Genomic DNA, 26,092 nt, shown 5'->3' on the forward strand with positions numbered 1-26,092 from the left:
AAGCCTAGACCTTTCTGAACCACTAATCACAACCTGGACAGAATTGGTTTTTCATCCCCTTCCAAAGCCTCACCCAGAGCCATGGAAGGGCTAGTGAAACCTAGGCGTGTTCTCATGTGAACACCAACAGACATTGGTTCCCCAAAGGCTTAGGGATCCACCAGTAGGCCAAAGGGCACATAAGCATAGAATAAACTAGAAGATTTGGCTTTGCTTCTCAGGAGAAGAGGGGCCAGGTGCTGGGCTCACCTCCAGCTGCCCACCTCAGAGATCAGCTTCCTAGGAACACTTATCCATGGTTAAAACAGGAGCTTTACCTAAAATACCCAATGACAGGTCTAGAAAGCCAAACTCTTTCACTCAAGCTCAACACAACTCTGCTGAGCCATCTGTGCTCCAAGGGAAGTCATCTGAGATCTAATGGTAGTCATGGTCTGGCTTCTAACTCTCCCCAGCCCTGCTTTCTTCTCTTTGACAACTGGTATTTATACAAAGATCATACTGCCTTCGGGACTACTCCAAGGCCAACAGGCAGTGGGGTCTGAGAGTCTGAGAGGCTATGGTGGCTGGGCAGGAACCCAGGATAAGAGCAGGAAGACCTAGAGCACAGGGAATCCTATGGGATGAGCAGGTAGAGAGCACCTGAGAGGTCCTGGCAGAAGGAAAGCTGTGTTCATGGTGGAGAAGCCCTGGGCCTGCAGAGCCATGGTTATAAGTGAAGTCACCAGGCTGCTCCGCTACTCCTGCTGCCTCACAACCCTACAGTCAAGAATCACATCTTCTACTTACATCCTCACACCTTGCTAAGTGGCTTCCAGCTTGGTAAGGTCAATGTCTTCCTGGACAGTCACCAGCCTGATGAGATGAGGACCTTGTCTATAGCTCCTTTACCATCAAGTACCTCAACCTCTTGGGGTCTCCTAGGACGTCTGAGTTCCTATTATCAGATATCTCCTTCAGACCGCAAGTCCTATAAAAATAAGTGTTTTGCAAATGAGCTCAAGGCAGTATATCAAATTGAAGCCATTACAGTGTAGATTCGTTGGCAGAGGTGGGAAAAGAAGTTAAATGCTGCTCTGGGGGACCGTGTAGGAAAGTTATAGGTGGGATAGGGATCAACAAGAGAGAAACTAGTTAAGGAAGCAACATGCAGGTTGTTTCTAGAATGAAGGACACAATCATTCAGAGGAAAGGGCAAACTCCAAACCTAGCTCTTCACTTCCCAGTGAAGTCAAACTGGACCCTCAATAGGAACCTCTCCAACACTGCAGGGTACGCCTACAATTTGCCTTTGTCTCTATTAAAGCCAGAAGATGCTAGGAGAGAGGGAGTGGGGGACCAGAATGCTTTGCATCCACAACAGGATGACCTAGAAACCCTCCAAAGTTGCCATGGCCTACTGCCTACAGTCAGGGCAGCTCTCCACATGTTATCTCCATCATATCCTATCCCCTTCTATGTGGAAGCAACTTCTCCAAATACCTATTCCAGTTCTTGGCCTCCTTCCTGGAACCACTGTTCACCTGTGGCAAAGGGCGCTGGCAATCCTGTCAGCACATGGCTACTCACGTAAACACCGATAACACAAGGCAAAATGTATCCAAGCTTCATCAGCTGGGGACTGAGCTCTGAGCTACTGGTCATCCCCAATGTCTATGACAATTAATTTTCATTGTCACATTGAGTAAATTTAGAATGAGCATGGTAACATGAGTCTGAATGTGTCTGCGAGAGTGTCTCTAGAACGATCTAACAGAGCAGGGAAGACCTACCCTGAATAGGGGTGGTGCTATCTTAGGGTCCCAGAAGACATAAAAAAAGAGAAAGTGAGTTAAGCATTCATTTCTCCCTGCTCTTGCTGTGGACACAATGTGCCCAGCTGCTCTGCCCTCTTACCACCACACCTCCATTGCTATCATGAAAAAAAAAAAAAATATATATATATATATATATATATATATATTCAAAGCGTAAGCCAAAATAAATACTTCCTTCTTTAAGTTGCTTTTGTCAGAGCAATGAGACAAGTAATACAGAAACTTGGGAACTAAAGGGGAGTCATTGTTGTGATAAACCCGACCACATGGTCTTCAGATCTCTGGAACTGGTTTGCCTGTGGAATGGGGAAGAGTTTGGAACTTTAGATAGGAAAAGCCCTAGGATGCTGTAAGCAGAACTTAATGAGCCAGCCTGGTAGGAATGTAGGAGATCAGGTGCCCCGAGAAGCATGAAGTGGAGGTCATAGCTCATGTAGTTTCAGAGGAGAATTTGGACTTCACTGCGGACCGAGCTAGAGGCCATTTATAGCCATTCTAGCAAAGAGTGGCTGAATTCTTCCCATGTCCTGAAAACTTGAATGAGACTGACTTCAGACGTAATGACTGAACTGCCAGACTTCAGTTTTGCCTTGGTTTCATGGGAGAAACATGAGCTCCTAGGGGCCAAAGGGTGATGTGTTTATGTCAAGTTGTTGTCAACTTGTTTGATTTAGAGTAACTATGGAAACACATCTCTTGGTGTGTCTGTGAGAGACCAGGGAGGACTTATCCTGCATATAGGCAGTCCTGTCCTGTGGATCTTGACTGGATAAACAGGAGCCAGAGGGCTAAGTATCAGCGGCCTCTCTGTCTGCTTCCTCACTGTGGATGTAATGAGATCAGCCTCTCTCTCTCTCTCTCTCTCTCTCTCTCTCTCTCTCTCTCCTATCACCCATCCTCTCCTCCCTGATGGACAGTATCTCTTCAAATCACAAGTCAAAACAAACCCTTCCCTCCCCGCATCGCTTTTGTTTGGTATTTTGTTACTTCAGCAGGAATTGACTGCTATTCTCTCTCTCTCTCTCTTTTTTCCCCCTTTGATAGTCTGTTAAAACATTTTCTTGAAACATGCCTCTGGAATGAAGTCTGGTGATTGTGACATGGCCCCTTCCGAGAGGTGCCTGGGGATCAGTGCTATTTATGAAGATTTTAAAACCCACTGCTCACCTCTTAAGCTGTGAATCTGTTGGTCTGCTCCAGGAAAGCTTGTCACACACAGATTGCCCGTGGCTTTTGTCTCAGTCAGTTGATAATATACCGATTTTAAAAAGCATTTAATAAATCTGGCCTCTCAGACACTATAGCATAACCCAGTCGACCTTAAACATGCTCAGAACAGTTACAGTGGCCTACAGATGGGCAAAACCACGCAACAGGAAGGCTGCTTATAAAGAGGCTGACTCTTCCATGGATATTTACTGATGGTAAACACGCTGAGCACAAAAACCACAAAACAAAATGTACCCAAAAGACTCTGACGGGACATTATAGAGTGTGCTTGTTCACTACTGAGATCACGTGCTGTCTAAACGTGGTTCAGAGCCATTGCCTAGCACCGTGGGGAACCATATATCACCAGCCCAGGGAAAGACCAACATTTAAAATCCGAAATTCAGGTTCTTCTGAATGCACACTGCTTTATGAGCACCCGGAAGTGAAAATGTCCAAGTAAAGCCTTTATGTGTCACAGGCCGCCTATAGTTCTAATGTATGGAACCTCAGGTGAAGGATTTGAGAGAAACTCAGAGGAAATAGCTTACAGTGAGGGACTGGGAGTTAGACGAATCCTCGACAGGCAGACAGACAGACAGGGGAAGGGGCCACAGGCAGAGAATTAAGATGGCCAAGTCCCAACTTTCTCACCTTCCTCATCTGGGGCAACGACCTGGCAGCTTGAGACAATGGCTTGGCTCTTTCCTCCCACCAACAGGACACACTTGCCAGAAGATGATTTTTTAACAAATTGAAAGCCAGAGCAGGACAGGGTTGCCCGAAGTTTAGACCGATCAGCTTCCTCACCTTTGTTTAAACTGACCAAATTAAGAGAAGAAGACCCCAATTCCAGCCATCGATGACTTAAAAAAAAAGATCCCCAGGCCTCTAGGAGGGCCTGAACACTCATTTCCTGAGTCCCCCTCCCTTCTGCTTTGCAGGGACTCTTTCTCTGTGTGCCTTGCCACCCCTAACAGAAGTAGGTGTTGATTCTGTTCATTCCACCTGCTGCGTCAGAGATTTTCCCTGCTGTTACCTGTTGTGGTTAAGTTTTTTTCCTGCTTTTTAATTCCTTAACTGGCAGAGGAAACAAACCCGATCCGGACCCCCGGTTGATAACGATGACATTATTTTTCAGAGGTTCAAACAACCATTTCAGGGGCTCCCCCACTGTCAATGCTTACAGCCGTTTCTGTTTCTGTCATATTTTCTTCAAACTCCCAGGAACACATCAGATGGTTTCTGGGGTAAGAAAAGACGGTGTTCTTTAAGGTGTTCCCTGGTAGGTCAGCCATGTTCCAGTGGATGGCCCCACACCCATGGGTGGCACAGATTGGATAAGAAGTTAGGTGGGGTTGGGGAATAGGGTGCAGATCTCGGAGGAGTTAGGGGAAATGTGGGCTTAATATGCTCAAAAGTGACATCAGGACTGGTCGTGTACCTCAGTGGTAGAATGATTGCCTAGCTAGGATGCAGGAAACCCCAGGTTCCTAACCCAAAGCAAAGCAAAGAAGCAAGCATCCCCCAAAGGGACAAACTGACCAGCTGAGAAGGCGCAGTTTTAATCCTGGGGGTGATCTGAATGTTCCCAGACCTCTAGAAGCAAAGGCTGGGGTAAGTGATTTGGGAATATGGGAAGAAATTTCAGTACTATTGTGCCCAAGAATCATGGTGGGACATTTCTTTTCTTCTCTTCATGGATTCATTATTTTCTGCATGGTTTTCATTATAAAATAACATTTTATTATTTTAAGATAAGCTTTAAAAAAGATTTTTAAAAAAATGTTTAAAAATTATACGCCTATGTGTGTCTGCGCGTCAGATCTGTCATGGGAATGCAGGTGTCTGGAGAGCAGAAGATGGTGTCGGATGTTTTGGAATTGGAAGCACAGGTGGAGGTGACTCATCCTGTGTGGGTGTTGGGAACCAGCCCCATCCTCTGCAAAAGCAATACACACTCCAGACTGCTGGGTCATCCCTCTAGCTCAGAAAAAAAGATCAATTTCTTAAGTAAAATGTATACTTAGAAGTCTAGAGAGAAGAGGGCTTGCTGCTGTTGCAGAGGACCAGAGTTCATCCAGTTCCCAGTGTGCACATGGGGTGGCTCGCAACAGCCTATGGCTCTAGGTCTACTTCTTGCTTGCATGGGCAGTGGCACGCACAAGCGTGCACACACACATGTATGGCATGCACACATACAAATGAATAAACAATAAAAGTAAATCATCTTAAAAAGGAACTAGGTGGGGTTGGGGATTTAGCTCAGTGGTAGAGCGCTTGACTAGCAAGCGCAAGGCCCTGGGTTCGGTCCCCAGCTCCGAAAAAAAGAAAAAAAAAAAAAAAAAAAAGGACTAGGTATACACCTGCAATCCCAGGGCAAAGGGGAATCGATATGGAGACTCAGGAATGACGGTCTTGCTGGCTAGCCAGTGGATGACCAAGGCTTGCTGGAAGTCAGCCTAATAGGAAACCAGTGAGCTCCTCTACCTTGGAGGAAGGGTGGGTACAGGGTGGAGAGAACTCTTGGAAGATACCCGAGATCCTTCGCTGGCCCCCTCACAGGTACATATGGGTCTAAGGGACTAAGCACACAGGTGTACACACACACACACACACACACACACACACACACACACACACACACACACACATACACACACACAGGCACACATACACATGTCATTCACAGAAAATGCATGCATACACAAAAGACAAAAATATATATATTTTATTATATATTATATATAAATATATATATATTTTAATTTTAGAAGTTTTTCCCCCTTTCTACATTTCATATTCTGCTTTTACCTACCCTACGCATTAGGAGGAATTAAGTTCAAAACAAAACAACAAAAAAATGGTTCAACGATCTACTTTGCCTGTTAAAGTGATCAGTTTAGGGCATCTTTTAAAACACAATTCATCCTTTTGTCATGAGTGTGTTCTCCTAGGAAATGGCTACTAAGTAGGTCACACCACTGAGCGTCCTGGCTGATTGACTGAACAGGAAATTTTGAATTGTGGCTGCAAAGCTTGGAAGTCCCAAACTCTTGCAGTGGTCTCTCTCTCTCTTCAGATACAATAGCTCTTGCTATTTGGGGATTTCTCCCTTTCATACTTACTATGAAATTGCTTTCACACAATATATTTTGTTCATATTCTTCCCCCTGCAACTCCTCCCAGCTACTCCCTACTTCCGTATCTACCCAACTTCATTCTCTTTCTCCCTCCCACCCTCCTTCCAGTCCTTCTCCTCCCTCAGCAAACAAACCCCTCAGTAAGAACAAAGATCAAAACAAACAAAATCCAATACAACAAAAACCACCAAAATAAAACAAAAAGCAAACATAAAAACCACGGCATCCAAGCAGATGCAGCAGATGTGCAGCTTGGTCCCCCCATAAGTGGAGCTGGGGCTGTCCCTGACCCTTGTCTGCCTGTGGATTCTGTGTTAGCCACAGCGGGGCAGCCTGGTCTGGCCTGAATGGGAGAGGATGCACCTAGTCTTGCAGTGACTTGATGTGCCAAGATGGGTTGGTACCCAGCAGGGCTCCCCCTTCTCAGAGAAGAAGGAAAGGGGGTTGTATGAGTAGGAGGGACTGGGAGGAGGGAGACTGTGATCGGGATGTAAAGTGAATAAATACATTAATGGGAAAAAAAAACACACGGTGTCAATTTTGTGGCTGCTACTACTCCTGGGCAGGAGGCCTGCCTGGAGTGTGATTGATAATGCTTTCCCTTTCCCGGAAGGTATCAATTGCAAATAACTTCTTGGTTGAGGGTGGGACTGTGTCTACTTGCCCTTGTCAGGACTGAGATCCCATCTGGCTTGAACCTGTGTAGGTCTGTGTTGTGTCATGTTGAGTTCTTTGTGGGTCAGTCCTGTTGTGACTGGAAGACTTGTTTCCTAGGAATCATCTACCAATTCTGACTCTGACATGGGTTCTACCTCTCCTTCTGGAGAGAATGCTAAGCCTCGAGTGGAGGGAGTTGATGAAGACATTCTATTTAGGCCCGAGTGTCCCAAAGACTCACTCTGCATGTTGTTCAGCTGTGGGCCTCTGGATTAATTATCGTTTACTTCAAGCAGAAGCTTCTCTGATGTAGGTTGAGGGATGCTATGATCTACATCCCAGCCTACTGTGGCTGCTGTTGGTCCCTAGTAGAGAGTGGTTCTATGGGTCAGCAGGAGTCAAAAACAAATGGAAGTGTCCTTAGAGGAAGGGCTCAAAGGGGCAATGAGGCAGAACCAGAGGGGCCCTGGGTCCAAACGAAGAGGCCAAGCCCCTAGAGGGTGGAGGTGGGCTGGAAGGAGGCTACGGGAATTTCGGAACAGCTTAGGCTGTCTTCCATCCTATGGCTAAGATTTGCTTGTGTAGCACACTTCCCTTGCTTATTTGTGTATTTCTGCATTTATTTTTATATGCAAGCTTTTCCTTTGGGATTCTAAAGTAGTCAACGTTTGGTAAATTCAAAATTAAATCAATTTTCATGTTTTTTTTGTTCCCACAGCATCGTGTTTTCTTAACCTGGCAGAAAGGATTGAATATTTTGGCCTAGTTTGGGAACTCCAGACCTAGGAGGCAGACTGGCACATTTCCAACCAAGTGACAGGTTCACTGCTGGGCTAATGGATTCTTTTGCCAGGAGTGCTTTGACATTTTTGGAAAATGAATGCATTGTTTAAAGCTATCGCTCACTTCTTTCTCTTCTTTATTTGCTGATCTTTTTATTCATATGAAAGTTTTCAATTTAAGGATTCCTCTGAGACCTGCATCTGGTCTCCCACAGAGGCTCCGAAATACAGGACGTCTTATGTGAGATCAGCTAAATAGCAAGGAAGAGTGTATTTAGAAGCCACGTTGCATGGTGGTTAAAAGCATGACCCCAGAAGGCAGACAAACTATGGAACTAGTTGGAGCTCTGGTTTCCCCTTCTTGGCAAGGGATTTAATGACTGGAAACCATGAAAATCCAACTAGTTAGCACTCGTAAAGTGAGCAGAATAGGATTGGTCAAGAAAGGTTAACTACTTTTCATGACTAAAGGCTCAAGAAGAGACAAGGGAGACAGCCCTTAGCCCACAGTCTAAATTCTTACAATTATTTTCTATGTGAGCATTTTTCCTAAATAGACTTACAATGATTTTTAAGATAACACATATTTTTCAAAGAAAAGTACACACACACACACACACACACACACACACACACACACACACAGCCAGCCTTTGTCTACATTGTTGGTTGTTCTTTCTTCCACCCTTCTCCACCCTTTTTCTCCTGCTGGGAGCCAAGTCTGCTTACACACCCTCTGTCTTAGGAATGTTTCAGGAATGTCAAGTCCACTTATACCCTCTGAGAAACCTAGAAGGTTATCTGTTCTTATCAGCACACCTGCAATTTGTGGTTTACTGTAACAGGAACCGAAAGAACAATGGGAGGGTGGTGACAGTGAACTGGTCTTGGGCCCTGCATGGCCTTCCTGCTTGCTTGTCTTTATTTTTTTTTTTTCTTTTTTCCGGAGCTGGGGACCGAACCCAGGGCCTTGTGCTTGGTAGGCAAGCCCTCTACCACTGAGCTAAATCCCCAACTTGCTTGTCTTTATAAGCCACTGCATGGAAATAAAATTTGAGAGCTTGATCAGACCATAGACTTGCTCTCCTTCTTGGTGCCTCCTGTCCACTCCCAGGTCTTCGCTGAACCCCTGCAGGCCGGGGCATTCTCCCACCTTTCCAACCCTCTAATGCTAGATAAGAGAGGAAAAAAAGGAAAGAGAGGAAAGGAAAGAGATCTCCGAATACAGTCAGGGGTTGAAAAGGGGGTGATGTTATCATTAAACTACTTCCTGCCAATTAGGGTGTTGAGTTCCTTGGGACAAGTTTGATCTTCACTGTCAGGATATCTAATTTCTTTTTCTTCTTGTTTCCCCTTTGTGCACAACTACTTAACAAACCACAACCAACAACCAACAACCAACAATTAGCAACCCGCCATGCCTCTCAGGGCCCTAGCATGTATATACCCTCTGTAAAGTCTCCAGGATTCCAAATGTCACACAATCTCAGAGCCATCTGCAGCTGGCAAAACCATGCCACTGTTAGAGCACGAGGCAAATCACAGTTGCTGTGGACAATCTGAAGCAGTCCCATACCCCACACCTGGGATTAAAACCAAAACATACTCTATTTATATCTCTATGTTCTTTAAAGAAAATAAATTTCCAAAATTGTCACTACACGCACATGCTCACACACATCTGTGAAGTGTGAGTAATCTATTATCCCAGGGAGCTCACTGACCTGACCTTCTGAAGTAACAGGTAGGTGTTGAAAGTTTTGCGACATGGCCAAACATGCTGTGTTCTTTTCAGACTGACGGAAAACCTCTGGCCTATTTCCCCACAACCATGAAAGTGTCTCTGCCTAGACTCTTACGAGAAAGTTACTAATGCTTATCTTGACTGAAGCACCTATCATATCTCAGCGGTCTGAGTGGGAAAAAAGTCCCCCAAACTAAGCAAGCTTCTAGGAATGATGCTCTCAGCCTCGTGACAGGGGTGGAAGGCAGAAAACGTAAAGCTTAGGCTGAGTTTTGTAAAGCCAATGCCGTAGTTTATTTTACTTATGTGTGTGTTTACTCGTTTGTGTGTATATATGGGAGGGTGATTTCTATGTGGTGTGTGTAGATGTGTGCATGTATATGTGTGTTCCAATGTATACAGGGATGCACATGTATGTGCATGCCTGTGGAGGTCCGAAGTTGATGTGAGGTTTATTTCTCTTCCACCTTCTTCATCGAGGCAGGGTCTCTCAGTCAAATCCAGAGCTCACGGACATTGCAAGTCTTGCTACCCAGCTTGCTTTGGGGGTCCTTTGCTCCGCCTTCTGAGTCACAGGCAAGCTGTCATGCCTACCTGGCATATACATGGGTTCTGGGGCTTTTGACTCCATCTTCCCAGTCGTGTGGCCAGTACTTTAACTGCTGAGCCACTTCTCTGGTTACTTCGCCTTACTTTTTGAGGTAGGGTCTCTCACTGAACTTGAGGTGCACCTTTTCGGCTATACTTGCTAGCCAATGGCCTCTAGGGCTCAGGGTGCTGGTGTTTGCAGTCATGCACCAACTTCAAGGCAGGGGTTTGAGGATCCAAACTCAGGTGAGAGACAGCAGACACACTCACTCACTGAGCTATGGCCCCAGCCCAGAATGATTTCTTATGAGGAGGAAATGTCTGTTAGAGGAGCTTAACAGAAAACAAAGATGTAACTTCATAACATGTGGTCAGAATGTCTAGAATTTTGTAAAATGAAACCTCGAGCAAAGAAACAAATGATCGGTGTCACAGAAGAGAAAGGATGGGTGGGCCAGTGATCGATGCTTGCCGAGTGAGTGCGAGACCCTGCGCTCTGTGCTTAGCACTTGAGAAAAGAGATAAACGTCACTACCAACACCACATTAGAGTTCAATCAAGGAAGATCGTCAGAGATTCAAATTACCTGCTTTAAATTGGACCGTTTAAAAAGCCCACTTTAAGCACTTATGCCAAACAGTGATGACTCTCAAAGGGGGAAAACTCTTCTTGCTTTCAAATCCACATGATATATATATTTTTAAAAATATCAAGTGTCCTACTTAAATCATCACTTCTCAAATTGTATGTTTCTCCAGTATTTGAATTATTACTCTTGTTATAGAAAACAATTAATTTGTAATTAAAGCTATATTTAGGGAATGAGAAAGAAATATTTTGTTTTGTTTTTAATAAAATTGCAATTACATCAAGAATCTTTTGAAACTCTGAGGAGGGGGAAGGAGCAGCGTGCATCTCCATCTCCAGTCACATGAGCTCCTGGATGCAACTCCAGGTTCAGGATGTCTGGGTCTTGAGGGCTGGTCCCAGATTGCTCCTCCTGCTCCGGGGGGATGGGGCAGAGAGGAGTGCTTGTGTCTGGACTCAGCTGGACTCACGGCTTGTGCTTTGTCACATGGAATCAGCTCTCTCTGTTGACATTTCATCGTTCCTATGGCTTGCTAAGGAGTTACAACATCAGGAACGAATCCAGACCTTCAAAACTGTTCTAGAGTAAAAGCAGCTAGTGTTCCACAAACTCTAACGCAGTGCTACGTTCTTATCATGTTTCTACTGGTAAGGGGAGAAGGAATTAAGACCATTTACAATCTCCCTGGAATGTCGGGTCAACAATCCACTGCAGAATAGCACAACTTAAAAAGCACAATCACGCTCATGAGCTGCAAAATTCACTTTGCCAAAAAGGAAAACAACCAACCAGCATCCGCCATACCACTTATCGCCCTTCCCCACCACCACGTAGAAAACATTGCTGGGCGTCTAGAAACTCCAAAACACGAAATACTATGGAATGCTGCGTCCCCCTGACTTTTTTCAGGGAAGCTTTTGTCCACCCAGTCCACCACACACTTACGTCGTATCCGCTGTTCCGGATTCCACGCCGGGGTCGCTCCCGTGTGACCAGAAGGTCCATCTCAGTTTCTCCGGGACTCGGGCTGTTCAGAGACTGCCGGCTTCGGTAGACTGAGTTCTTCATCTGTTGCCTGAAGGGAATCCAACAACTGTTATCATGCAGCAAATGCCCTGACAGATGGAATTCTCCACCGATCCAAACCTACAGGCAACCAGTAGAGGGTTTGGATTTGCCTCAGAATCTCAGAACTGATGGTACTCGGTCCTAAGCCCGCAGCGGGGAACACGGCACCCCGCCCTCCTGAGCCGTCCCAGATGCTATAACTGGCTGTATTATGTTTTCTTTCATATCAAATTAGGCTACTACAATCAATTGGAGCAGTGCAACCTCATCTAAAATTCTGCTGATGGCAAGGCCAGGGGTTCTCCGTTGACCCTCGAGGACAGCTAACGCTGCGGAACAAACTTGCCTTGGCGGACTTTGCTGACTCGGCAGCCGCCCGTTCCTTTTTCACCTTTTGATTTCAGGCATGGACTCCTACAGTGAGTTAGTAAATGAAGCCTGTAGAGGATGGGCCACTTCTAATGCTACTACCATTGATTGATTTCTTTTCTACAATTACCATGTAGACTCTCTTCTTGGCAAAGGTCATAAGCCTTGAGGCAACTTGGGGCTTCCCTACCAGTCCAAATTTTTAAATTAAAAAAATTTTATTTATTTATTTATTTATTTATTTATTTATTTATTTATTCATTCATTCATTCATTCATTCATTCATCGCCAAGTGCCTAGCATGTGTTAAGTACCTGGAAGCTGACCATCCATGGCCTTGGTACTCCCACTGTTTATATCCTAATGGGAGAGACAACTTGCATGCTAACTTCAAAGTAATTAGCATTATTACAAAGAAAAACAAGGAATATTGGGGACATGGTTCACTCAGTAAAGTGTTTGTCTTGCAAATATGAGGACTTGTGTTCAAGTACCAGAATACAGGTAATGATGATAATAATAATCATATGATTAATAATGATGATGATGATGATAATAATAATGCCACTCCAGGTATTGCACACTTGTAATACCACACTGGGAGACAGGAGCATCCCTGGGGTTCACTGCCTAACCAGCCTACCCTACCTGAGGCTCCTCCAGAGCAATGAGAGACCTTGTTTCAACAAATGGCGGGCAAACACTGAAGGACGATACCCAGGGCACACAATGTACACACATGCAAGTGCACACACACACACACACACACACACACACACACACAGAAAGAAGAAGCTAAGAATGGTCAGAGAAGGATCCTCTAAGGAAGCTGAGTTCTAATAAATGCAGCCTCTGAAGGGAGCACAAAACCCGGGTAACAGCAGCTCATTCAAGGTGTCAACTCAGCTACTCCTCATAAATTCACACACTTGCCACTGTCTTGTTTCTGCTTGGAGGAATCTATCCACGGAGGGGGACAGAAGCAACCACCTGAAGAGAATGTGGTCCTGCTTGTTTCCCTCCCATGAGTGGCAACGTTTATCAGTTGGAGTGAGACTCATTAAAGACAGATGACTTCGATGGATTCTGCAGTGTAACAGAGGGATTAGAATTCCCCTTCACCCAACAGCAACATGACTTACGCTTCCACACCATCTTCAGAGAACTCTTATGTACAACCTACTGCATGTTTCAGTTCAAGGGTTCTAGATATTCATAGCCGGGAGTAAAGGCATGGTGCTATTTATCCCAGTAGTTGTGAGAGGCCAGAGGCCCGGCATACACACACTGTTTTATGAACACAACGAGTTGGTTACAGAATTCAGTCACATACAATCCAGCAAGAACCTCAAGGATCTGCCCTACCCTTTAGCCATGATACAACAGGCATAGATAGCCTCTATCACGAGGAGCCACACCTATTTTAAGAGAATCTGTTGCTCTTCTTGTCTTCTTGGCCCCATGAGACTTAACCTGGTGGTAAGTATAGCATGATGCCTCTTGGTGGCTACCTTTCTTTCAGGGGTAGAAAAGTGACTCAGACTGGACCACCAGAGGAGCATATCCCTACATCCATGTGACTGGTCAGAGGGGTGGGCGCATGCATGACTTAGGTTGGGTCCATGAGTCTGAGTCTCCAGGCTATGACCAGGACAACTAGGAATGTGCGACTTTGCATTTGAGGGACACACACTTGGGGCTTCGGACACTTGAGTTTTCTGATACCTGAAGTTTCTGACATCTGGGGTTTCTGACACCTGGGGTTTCTGTCACCTGGGGTTTCTGACACCTGAGGTTTCTGACACCTGGGGTTTCTGACAGCTGGGTTGTTTTTGTTTTTGTTTTTGTTTTTTTGTTTTTTGTTTTTGTTTTGTTTTCCATCATGAGGTTTTAGCCAGCCTTCAAACAAAGCTTGGAAAAAGTGAAGAGAAAGCAAAGGCAAAACCAGTATGGTGCCCTTGATTGAGCCAGACTAAAGCTTTGGTCTTGACTAATGCTAGGCAACACAGTCCCTTTAGTTTAACTAGGTTGTGCTGGATTTCCAGTTTGCAACCGAAAGACTCCTGGCTAATAAGACAGTTTACTACCTCCCATTCTAAACCATACCCTCCAGTTACCTGTAACTAGGGGCTTCCTTTGGGGAAGGAGCTGGGCACAGCAGGCTTATGGGACTGATCTTCGGAATGACTCATACTTCAAAGCAGATTCCGAAGAATTTGCATCCTTGACTTCATTACAATTACGTTTTTTGGAAAAAAGAAATCACATTTCCTAGCTACCCAGCCACCGTCAATTAGCCCATTAAGAAAAGGTTTTCTAATACGTGGTGGCAGAATAAGCAGGCAGATCGGCAGGAGGTATTTCATAAATCTTAGACATACACTAGTGAGGAACATGGGTATGGTAGAAGCTTACACACTGGAGCACTTTATTCTGCCTACTACTACTATACTACTGCTTTATTCTGCCTTCAGAGGAAACAATGCATTGTAATGGCTAACATTTCTGTCAGTGCTGGGGATTGAACCCAGGGCCTTGTGCACACTAGGCGAGTGCTATCCTACTTTTAAGCTACCTCCTTAGCTCAAGATGCACATCTGAAAGACTTGTTTAGCATGTTTCAACAACCAGACTTCCACCGTGGGTGTGTGTCCAGTGTGTGACTATTAATTGGTGATAAATAGGGCTGTCATGTAAAGGGATGCTTATTTATCAACCGATGTCACTAGGCACACTTGTCCTTATTTTTTCATAGTTTATAGCTTGTTGATTTGTGTTTCTTCCCCTCCGACAATATTGTTAGCTGGGTTTGATCTGTTAAGAACTTTTAACAGATAAAGTGGTTTTCATATTGTATCCTATGGAACCCCTGGGTTCTGTGGAGATGGCCTATGCAGTTGAGAAGGAGGAGGGTGCCCGGTTTCTGTCAGAGCAGCTCTGAATAGATTACTGAATAGGTTACTATGTTGTGTTGGCCTCATAGATGCATGATCTGTGAGGATTTGAGTGCAAATGGTTTATTTTGAAGGGAGCTCTGCCAACTACCAGCTGGGGACTGGGGAGATGGGAAGATTACATGGACATCAACAGAGGTGCAATGAGGAACTGATGGGTATTTAGGGTGGCTGGGGCTCAGACTCACTGGAAAAGTGTGTGGGGTTAACTGTTATTGTTCAATAGCAAGAGATGCCTCCCGTTGAGAAGACAGTTTATTACACCCACAGAGCTCAGAGGAAAAGCCAGGCCATGATGGGGAGCAGGGTGGGACACACAATGACCAGTTGGGTCAGAAGGCAGAGGGAGAGAGGAAGAAGCAGGAGCAAAGACCTTTAAACTGTGGCTTCTGGGAGGCTCAAAGGGCAGGGCAGGGGAAGCACGGTGGGAAGAGCTGGTTTGGATGATGATGGTGGGTTCCAGAAGCACTAGGATGGCCTTCGTTTGTCAAGTGCTTGGCTCTGGTGTGATCCAGGCAGGTGGGCATTGCCTAGAACTAGAGCCCCAGGAGACCGTCTAAAGGACATGGTCGAAGTCTGGTTCTGTGATTGGTGTCATCTGAAGAGTATGCTTGCAGGTGAGTATTTGTCACTTGGCCTTGGGTGATCCTGGGGGAGGGGATGATATTTCCCACCTGCTTCATGTATGCACAGCTAACACAAAACCTTGAAACCATGGTGATTGCAATGGTGTTTCTGACACCCAGAATCTCCTGCCAGGGGTGTTGACCTCTGACTTCTAGCCTGTCATCAGCTGAGGATGCCCTACAACACATTAGGTACACAACTCTTCAGCTTCTGAGAAAAATCCCCGAATGAGTTACAGATAGCAGGTGCAAAGTCAGCCGAGCAGACAAACTTGCCACAGACAGCCTTGGCCTGTCAGGCTGTCTGCTCTGTGTCTCCACATGCGTGCTTCATATGAACTAGGGTGTTTTAACTAATTTTAGAAAAAAAAAAAAAGAACTTTGAAACTACTCTGAGAGACTTAGGGATCAGTTAACATTAGAATCACAGTTTTGCCCCTTCTTGGTATTTCTTTGCTCTAAAGGGAAGTTAGTGATGTTCTTGCTTAGAAAATGATCGCTTTGCTGTACCCTGCTCTAGCTGAGCGGCTCATAGCAGCAGCTCTGAAGGTTGTACTGTGAACAGCAATTAAAAGCTAACTTCAACCTGTGACAAGAGATAAACATCAGGGTGGAGTCAGCAGCAGCCTCGAGTCAGGAACCGCCCTGAGCTGGGCGGAGATTCGGGGATGGGTCAGCATTTATCATACCCAGCTATGAACCCTGCAAGCTACAGTGATGATTGAACAGCTAAGATAAGTACTCTGGCACAAAAGTGGCAGAAATGGTATGAGAGAAATCAAACACTTTATAAAATTGGATTTAAAGACCATTCCATAGGAAGAGCCCATGTCTGGTATCATTAACTGTGCCAAAAGCCTGAGGCTGCCTAACTCCTAGGGAAAAACCTAGTACTATTATCCTGCTAAATGGGCATAGTAATAAATTACTCCCTGAGTTCTTCTAAAGCCATTCTCATTTGTTTGAGTGTTGTACCTGTGTCTATGTACACATGCATGACTGGTGCCCACAGAGGCCAGAGGGCACTAGAACTCCTGGAACTGGGGTTATACAAGACAGTGAGCAGAGTGTGGTCCTCTGAAAGAGCAGCAAGGGCTCTTGACTATTAAGCCTCCTCTCCACCTAGAGCCCTGAGTTCTTATCTTTAAACTCATAGGTTAGTTCGTCACTCAGCCCTCGTCAGAGAAACTTCTCATCAAAGACTTGCAACCAGTCAACATGCAGAGAAGAAGAGACTGGAGTGCTCAGGTCTGAATGGGACATCTACACTACACCAACCTCCCTCACTGAGTAAGAGGAGGCAAAATGATTAGAAGAGCCAGAGGGGGCAGATATCTGTAGCAAAACAGTGTTTACCAGACGTAACAGTTATACACATGAACTCACAGTGGCTGTGACTGCAGGCACAAGATCTATACTAGATCAAGCCTGCCAAAGTTCCAGAATGGATTAGGGTGGGGATCATGAAGTCCCACCCCTAGTTAATGGGAGAGGGACAGTCACTTTTCTTCAAGGATGCAGGCTACCCATGCTCCAGGAGGTGGTTCCACACCCATGCACATACAGGATTCACCAAACAGATTCAGAAGATACTAAATTTGAAAAAGAAAACAGTAAAAGAGAGCACATGAAGCTCAGAGGGGAACATGGGGGGGATGGGAACAAATTGGAGGAAAAGAAATGGGGGGTAGTTTGGACTCAAATGTACTACATGCATGTATGAATATGAAATAAAATATTTAATTAGATTTCATGGCTGTTTTTATCATTGTTAGGAGGTAGAAGCTTTGCCCAGCGATGGGGCTACAAAGTCTTATGGGGCACAGCAGTGAGGCGGCAGTTTGAATGAGAATGGCCCCCTATATACTCATATATTTGATTGTTTGGCCCCCAGTTCGTGGAATTGTTGGGGAAGAATTAGGAGGTGTGGCTTTGTTGGAGTGGGCGTGGCCTTTTGGGAGAAAGTGTGTCAGTCGAAGCAGGGTTTGAGATTTCAAAAGCCCGTGGCAGACCCAGGTGCTTCTTTTCCTGTCTCCGTGTCTCTCTCTGTGTCTCTGACTCTGTCTCTGTCTCTGTCTCTCTCTCCCTGTTGCATACGCATCAGCTACCGTTCCAGCACCATGCCCCTGCTTCTTGCCAGGATGACCATGGATTAGCTCTGCAAAACTGTAAGCAAACCCCAACTAAATGCCTTCTTTTATAAGAGCTGCCTTGGCCATGCGTCTTTACACAGCAGGAGGACGGCGGCTAGGACTAATGACATTATTAAAGGGCAAGTTCTATCCCCCTTGTTCTTCCCCTTTCACCGTCCACCATGCGTTAGCACAGTGAGGACACCTTTACCAGATCCTGGCACCGTGAGCTTGGACTTCCCAGCCAGCAGAATGGTTAGAAAATACAGTTATGCCAAGTACAAATTCCCCGTTCTCAGGTTTTTTGCTACGTAAGTATAGGACAGATGGAGAGAGAACCCCGTTCAAACCACCTGGCCTAGCTCTACCTCAGTGGGCCAAGGCCCTGTTAGAGCTACAGCAGCTCTCATTTCAAACACTCTTCAGGCTTCTTGTCACTCTTTCGGGGGCCATAGAGCTCATCTTTTTTCTTTCCCCGGGGGCTTACGTTTCATAGGAGCAACCCTTAGGCTGTCTTGTGTAACAGGAAACATGGAAGGAATGAGTGAGAAAAAGCACATGTCATGCACGCATACATCGTCCTGACTGGTCTCTCAGTCACAGCCTGACAGTAAGTGTGGAAGACCTGGACAGATCTGTGAATGACTGAAACGAGGTAGCGTGGAGCCAAAGTGTGACCGGGACTCACTAAGGCTGAAAACTCGAGGTGCACCATCTGCCGTCCTGGGCGAGAACCATTAGCGTAACTGAACAATGCGTGGCCCTTGATCTGGAGGTTGCGTAACTAGGTAAGTGATAATTATATCTCACCCCGCTCTGAAATAGCCACTGGCTTGAAAATATCATTAAGCTAAAGGACAATTGGGGTTGTTCGCCCCAGAGTGTGTTTTAACAGCTTCAATTTGACTCTCTTTCAGACTCATTATTGAGTACATGCTTGTGGGGACCACATCAAAAGCCTGCAAAGATCAAAGTCCCAAGGTAAGATCAAGGAGCGTGGGGATAAGGCCCCAGGGGTCTTCTGTCCTCGTCCCATGTTACACGGGGACGTAAAGTACAGCCATAGAGCATATACCTGTTCTTGGACTCTGCGAAAGGAGCACACAGTTCTGGGTCTGGTTCCAAAGCATGCTCCATTTCTTTTGGGGCCTTTTCGTACATCTTTTTTCTTTCTGTTAGGCCTTTCCCTGCATCCACTGGGGGGAAGTCATAGTACCCCTTCCTCTTGGCTTTCAGGCGTAGCTTGTTCCGATAGTGCTCGATGTCTGACTTCTGCTTTAGAGCCTTGCTCACCTTGGAGGAGAGAGAGAGAAAAGAGTGTCAGGTCCACACCCGACTCAGACAAGAAGCTTTTTCTGCAAGGCCAGCTGACCAAAAAGACCAGAGGTGGAAGTATGGGAGAGCTTTTCTGGGAATCGTGACCTTCTAGTAAAAGCCCCTTGTCTGTCACCAACGCCAGCCCTCATATAAAGTGGATCTGGCACCATAGTGTTACGAATAAGTTTGGCACCCATAGCTCATGTGTTGAATGATTGGCCCATGAGGAGTGGCACTATTAGGAGGTATGGCCTTGTTGGAGGAAGTTTGTTACTGTAGGCCAGTTTTGAGTATATATATAGCATATGTATTGCATATGCTCAATCCAGTGGAGTTTCCTCAAGACTGCTTGTGGAACAAGAGGCAGAATTCTTAGCTCCCTCTCCAGCACCATGTCTGCCTGCACATTGCCATGCTTCCTGCCATGATGATAACAGACTGAACCTCTGAAACTGTAAGCCAGTGTTTCCTTTTATAAGAATTGCCTTGGTCATGGTGTCTCTTCACAGCAATAAACCCCTAAGACCCATTGAATTACCTTACATCTTTGTCTCCCACATCTGTCTGGACTGTTGCAGGCCTATGTCTGTCTGTATACCCTTAGCTAAGAGCCCATACCATTGTGACCCCTACTCTGCCTATACCCTGTGGTTCTTCAGTGTGGGAGCCTAGCTGCCTGGCTAGTTCTTGGTGCCCTGAGTCTAGCTTCAGCCCTGAATAACCTCATGGCTTTCTCTGTCCACTTAGTTGGGGCTCTAGGGATGAGGCTCAAAGTGGATTGGGATGGATGTGGGGGGAATAGAACAAATGTTCCACTGCAGGGGCCTGCTTTCCATATGATCCACTTGCTCAGGAGAAGGAGACAGAGAGGGAGAGGTCAAGATCGCTATGCGTGACTCAATGTTCTGTTTTCTTTAAAAATCACCTTTAAAAAGAATTCCCTGTGATTCATAATGGAGAAATTTATGGCATTTGGCCTTGGGTTATGCTTTTCCCACTTACATTTAAATCAGCCATCCCTACGAGAAGGAGAAGAATTTTAAGGCAGTCTATGTCAAGCTTGGAGAGACAGCTGATTATAGAGAGAACAGGTCAGGGACCTTTTCCAGCCGAGTGTCAGCAGGGCCCATTGCTTTAACTGCCCAAAGGTATCAAAGACCCATCTCTGACTGAGGGAAATGCTCATGTACTCTCCCCAAGTGACAGGAAGCTGGCCCCGGAGGAAAGGATCTGCCCTAATTTCAGAGTGTGTTTGTACGATGTTCATAGCATTAGGGTAGGACAAAGAGACCCAGGTATGGTGGCCCGAATGACAGACAGCTTTAACCAGGCAGACAGTCCTAATTAGAGGCAGTTTACAGTGCATTAGTGCCAACTTCAGAGGCTTGTGTGTGTCTAGGGAGAGGGGACACAGAACTGGTACTCAGGAAAGATTACAGAGCTAAGAGGCAGAAAGGACACATGGTGACCAATTACTTCATCCTCACTGATGAGCCAACAATAACAAAAACAACATGGCAGCAATGCTGACGAAGTGTTCACGTGCGAGGCATTGTGCTAAGGGCTTCACGTGCTGTGGGTGCCTCCATTTTGTGGGTGGAGGGGCCGACACTCAAAGGACTCTACTCACTTACTTAAAACACAAGAGACTTCGAGTGGAGTGGACGAGTTAAGTCCAATTCTGGCGACACAGCTTTTGAGGCCATAGTTTTTAAGCACAACGCTGTTGCTCATGATGGCTGGAGGGTGGGTTAAGAGAGGAAGGAGCTCTGGGCAGTGTCAGAGCATCTGAACTCAGCCATCAGCATGGCCTTGAACCAGCACCTCACCCTTCAGACTAGTCTCTCTGACTAAAAATAAGGAAGTTGAAATAGAAGGTGTTGCCTATGTATGTATCTGAGCCTCAGCCTATCACAGTTTAAGGCCAGTTCATGCTCAGAATAAAAAGGTCTTTCCTGGGGTTGGGGATTTAGCTCAGTGGTAGAGCGCTTGCCTAGGAAGCGCAAGGCCCTTGGTTCAGTCCCCAGCTCCGAAAAAAAGAACCAAAAAAAAAAAAAAAAAGGTCTTTCCTGCAGCGACACGACAGGTGCACACGACATTGTCACAAGTGTCCCACGTATGAGAAGAAGCCTCTAGTATGCATTTGTGAGGCCTGATTGTGCAAGGCTGCAGTGGGTCCTTTGAGGTGCCATGAGAAGGAGGCTTTAGACCTTCAAATCACCCACCTGCTTCAGGCAACATTAGCAGGGCAGAAATGAACAATTAACCCAATGCTTTAACACAAGAGAAACCGTGTGCACAGTGGCCCCACTGTGCATACATGTGCAATGTCAATACACATGGTGGCCCCCACAGTGTGTGGATACATGTGTGATGTCAATACACACAGTGGGGCCACTGTCTGTGCATACATGTGCAATGTCAATATACACAGTGGCCCCACTGTGTGTGCATACATATGTGATGTCAATACACATGGTAGGGCCACTGTGTGTGCATACATGTGCAATATGTGATGTCAATACACACAGTAGCCCCATGTGAACATTTGTAAAGATTTAGCAGCATTTTTTTTTAGCTCACTGATAACTCTACTGCTAAAGGAAGAGGGAGGGGTGACATTTTCAACCCAATTTCCTGTTCTTTGAGATAACACTCTTCTCTCTCACCTACTGATCAATTGTCTACTATCTCTGTCTAATTTTCTTTGATAAAATCTCTCCTGGATGTGGCAGATGTTTTTTAAGTCAATTAGACTGGCTGCCCAATGAGCCCTGAGATCCCCCTCTCTCTCCTCACCAGTGCTGAAATCACAGATGCATACTGGCGTGCTTCACTTTTATACGGGGCCAATCCCAGGTTTTCATGACAAGCACTTTACCAACTCAGTCAACTCCCCGGGGGAAGTTGACTAACATTGACACCACCTAGAAAGCAAGCGGGGATGGGGTGGGGGGTGGGGGGAGGGGTGGAGGGGTGGGGAGTGGGGGGGCCTATTTCAAGTTTGCTAAGAGAAATCAATGTCCAGAGTCTCTAGTGGCAACCTCCTTGCCGGAGTGACAGTGTGCTCTCTTCACTGCTCTCTGTTCACCCTCCTCCTGTTACCCCAACATTATGGATCCTAATGGACGTCGAAATGTGCCGAGTGCAGCATAGAAAGGCTTCAGGCTATACTCATGAGAGGTTTGGGAGAAAGGGGGTCATTGCAGGTGGGAAGTGTTGTGAACACACCCTGGATGACTTGGATTTCCCATCACCGAGGTCGGGTGTGAAACGGAGGCCACTGGACACACGCTGCACTCCACCCGCCGTGGGATCGCTGAATCCTAGCGGTCCAGCTGGATTCTCCACCCAGGCTGTGCGCGCTTACCTCGCCGTTGAGCGCCGCTGAAGACTCCGGGCCCCTGTCTGAGGCGGGGTGCACTACCGGCAGAGCTGACGGTTTGATAGCTATGAGCTGCACGGATCCAGAAGATGTGTCAAAGGGATCCGCTGCCGCCTTGCCAGCACTGTCAAAGAGACCTGCTCCCTCCTCTTCATCGCTTGCTGTCCCTAAGGCCAGGCACAAACACGTGGGTTTTTAATATGTAGGGAACTACAGGATTGAGATGTGAGGGATCTCAAAATGCAGAGGCAACAGTATGTGGCTCTGCCCACGGCTCACTTGTGCCCCTGGCTTACTTTTAACTTTACGGCTTGTGCCATTGATCGAGTTATTACAGTATCAGTAAGTAGGGAAGAAATTTAAAGGTAGTAGTTAAACAGAAAGAAAAAATTCCTTTCAAAACAGGGACAGGACACATTTGAAAATAATGAAAAGTAAACTTATTCGTTATGCTTCTATAAACGAGAGAAGTGAATTTGGCCAAACCTGCATCTATTAAGTTTGCCCACTGGCAGAACAACAGCTTCCAGTCTAGTCTCTACTGATGAAGCTATCTCATTTTGCACGATGCTAAGTGACAAGTTTCCCGAGGTCAGTTAGCCACATGTACTGCTGCGGTTGTGTCTCTCCTCTCTCTCTCTCTCTCTCTCTCTCTCTCTCTCTCTCTCTCTCTCTCTGTCTCCCCCCTTCCCTTGGAGGCTATTTCTCAAACGACTTAGGTTTTTCATTCTTTTACTTGTCTACAACAAAAGAAAGCTATGAAACAACCCCAGAGAACTAACTCACAGCTACAGACAACTCCTCTAATTACACGGACTCATTGCCTCCTACGCACTGGTAAATTAATTCGCCCATCTGACAGAGCGTTCTGCTGTGACGGCTGCAAGACACAAGTTGGCTCTGTGATTCCATAACTAAGCTGACAGAAGGTGCTTCAAGTCCAGCCATATCTAGCTGATTTACTTGTTTTTTAAGTCGTATTCTCATGGAGTAGGTATAAGAATGACAGCTTATTGAACGGGCTCAGCAAGATAAATTAGGCCTACTTAAGCAACTGAACTAGGAGGCAGTTTGGAAGCAAAATGGGTGTTACATAAAATATGAGTGTAACCAAAGTACGTTCATCTTGCCTCCTACCTGCTCAAGAGACTTGGGGTGTTATTTAAATTATTGAGAAACATAGCACGGAGATCACTCTGTCATTTACAATCACAGAAGATCTGTCAAATTAAACCAAGGACGTACTTATTTTATAATGTAGCTAAAACAACTTACAGACCAGGAGTGGGTCATAGATGGATTTTTATATATATGTATATATATATAATCATGGACTGGTTTGTAAATACAAGGTCACCAAAGCAGCCACGGGATAGAGGGAAATCTCTACCAGAAGTGTCACTACATGCATATGTATTTTTAGAGGGTAGTTTTACTGCATGCTATATGCCTGGCCACCTTCATCGCCTACTTCCTGGTCAATTACAGCAAAAGCCGGCCATGCTTTGTTTCCATGGCATCAGGTTTCCGCGTGTTCGCATTCTGTCTAAGCTCCTCCCCCACAGTTACCTGGCAACAGCCAGGTATGCTCCGCCCCACAGTTACCTGGCAACACAGTGGCCTGACTCACTATAAAAGGGGCTGCTTGGCCCCTCCTCACTCTCTCCTCTTGCTCTCTTCTCTTGCTCCTTGCTCCCTTGCTTTTCCCCTTTGTTCCTTCTCTCCCCATTCCCCTCCCCCTTCCCTCCACGTGCTCATGGGGGGGGCCTTTACTCCTCTCCTCTTCTACTCTGTTTATCTCATTAAACCTTTCCACGTGGAACCGTGCTGGCCCCTTGTGTTTTGTCTGGAGGAGAGCCGAGATTTCTACCCCAACACACGGTGATCCCATTCCCACTGCCCTGCTCATACCCACTGCCCTGCCCTGCCCTTTGTAACCGTGAGAGGAATGACAACCACATTAACGACATTGTGCTGCTTCCAAGCCTTGGTTATAAAATAGCATTATGGTTTCCCCCTTGGGTCTCTTCCCCACTATGGTTCTCTCTTGGGTCACTTATTCTAGGAAAGCCATTCTGCATATATCCAAGCAGCTGGATGGAAAGGTTTGGTGACCTCTCACCGACAAGACTGTGACTTTATGCCAGATCCTAGGTCAGAACAACTTCGCCAAGCCAATAGCAAGTTTCTGAACCACAAACATTATGTGAAAGGATAATGCATTTTAGGCTTCTGTTTATGGGTAACTCGTTAGGTGTTGTAGAGCAGTTTTCCTTTGAGATTCAAACACCCCCATGCTGTAGGGAAGCTCCTTAAGACAGAAGGTAAACAACTCAAAATAGCTTCAGGAGGCGGTTCCTGGAACCTTCCAGACCCTTTCCCAAGAGTAAACAATAGACTGCACTCTCAGAGAAGCTGGGCTGCGAAGAAGACTGAGACCAGACCAGCTGCCTAGAGGAAGCAGAAACCAGCCAAACCGCCTGGAAGGTTGAGTCACTTGGAAGGGACACTCTCCAACCTGTAGACTGCAGTGTGCTCCAGGTCTCCTGCTTTTGTGAGTCGTCACCTCTGCTGGGGTGGGCTTTGGTGATGCAGTTGTCTGAGAGTCATTTCTGTACCTGTAAGCAACCCCTCACCTTCACTCATGCAAATAATCCCCCTTTCCTAGAGATAATACTGCATTTGCCTTAGAAGTCCAAGTACCTGTGCTTGTTAAGAAAGACATCCTACTTGTTGATTATTTATTTATTTATTTATTTATTTATTTATTTATTTATTTATTGAGACAGGTATCCTTGAGCTCACGGCAATCCCCCTGCCTCAGTTTCCTGAGTCCTGGGACTACAGGCATGAGACACCACACCTGATATTAAGCTGGCTTTGCTGTTGTTGCTTTCCTTTCAAAGTCCTACCTGTCACACCCAACCTTTACACTATTCTTAAATAATTTCATGAAATGGGCTCTAAGATCGCCTCACAGCTAGGCTAATTAGTAAGGCCACAGAACCACAAAGACCTATACCAGCCATTCTGCTGGTAAAACACTGTGTTTCCTTCCTTTACACATTCATGGTCACCAGAGAACAAGAGTAGAAGCCACAGACGCAGTAAGCCTGGTGGAAAACAAGAATGGACTGTCCATTAACTTTTATTAATTAACCTTAGTTACCCTGGCTCTAGATGGGTCAGTAGACCACAAGGCAGCCATATTTGCATACAAAGGACTTCCTTTTGCAGCCTGGTCAGATGATGAAAGATGCACTTTTGTTTCTTCCCCATTTCTATTCTGTTGGTTTCTTCCTTCCTTTGTTCCATCCCCAATCCAATCATATATATATTATATTAACAAGGTTCTTATTTAACTCTTACTTCCTAAGTGAGAGGAAACATATGAGTATCCCAGGGGAATCAGTCATACACTGATTAATTCACTAATTAATTAGGGCACAGTGGGGGCTGAACCTACAGGGATGCAAGCATTTCGCCACTGTGATGCGCAGTTTTGAAGTAGGGTCTCACTAAGTTGTATTGGTCAGGCTTCTAAGCAGCTGAATTATAGCTGGATACAACGCCATGCCCAGCAAGGTTAATTTGGGTTTTTTGTTTTTTATTATTGTATGTTTTTGTTGTAGTTATTGTTTATGACAGACTTGTTAATGAGACTCACAGGTACACAGTGAACCCTTGAAACTTGTAAAAGGGATAAGAGAAC

At 45.7% G+C, this 26,092-nt stretch overlaps 1 protein-coding gene across 5 annotated transcripts in view; it reads right to left on the reverse strand.

The window, feature by feature from the left end:
- Positions 1 to 26,092, reverse strand: part of D430041D05Rikl (RIKEN cDNA D430041D05 gene like) — a 275,831-nt gene that overhangs the window by 42,785 nt on the left and 206,954 nt on the right. For all 5 annotated transcript variants that reach the window (XM_008762075.3, XM_017592182.3, XM_039106457.2 and 2 more), the window contains 3 exons: positions 22,366 to 22,547; positions 18,754 to 18,971; positions 11,475 to 11,604 (listed from right to left, as the gene is read on the reverse strand). In XM_008762075.3, coding sequence (XP_008760297.2) covers positions 11,475 to 11,604; positions 18,754 to 18,971; positions 22,366 to 22,547 — 530 coding nt within the window. The remainder of the gene's footprint in view (positions 1 to 11,474; positions 11,605 to 18,753; positions 18,972 to 22,365; positions 22,548 to 26,092) is intronic.

Source organism: Rattus norvegicus, chromosome 3, assembly GCF_036323735.1.
Source record: "Rattus norvegicus strain BN/NHsdMcwi chromosome 3, GRCr8, whole genome shotgun sequence".
NCBI classification, from domain to species: Eukaryota; Metazoa; Chordata; class Mammalia; order Rodentia; family Muridae; genus Rattus; species Rattus norvegicus.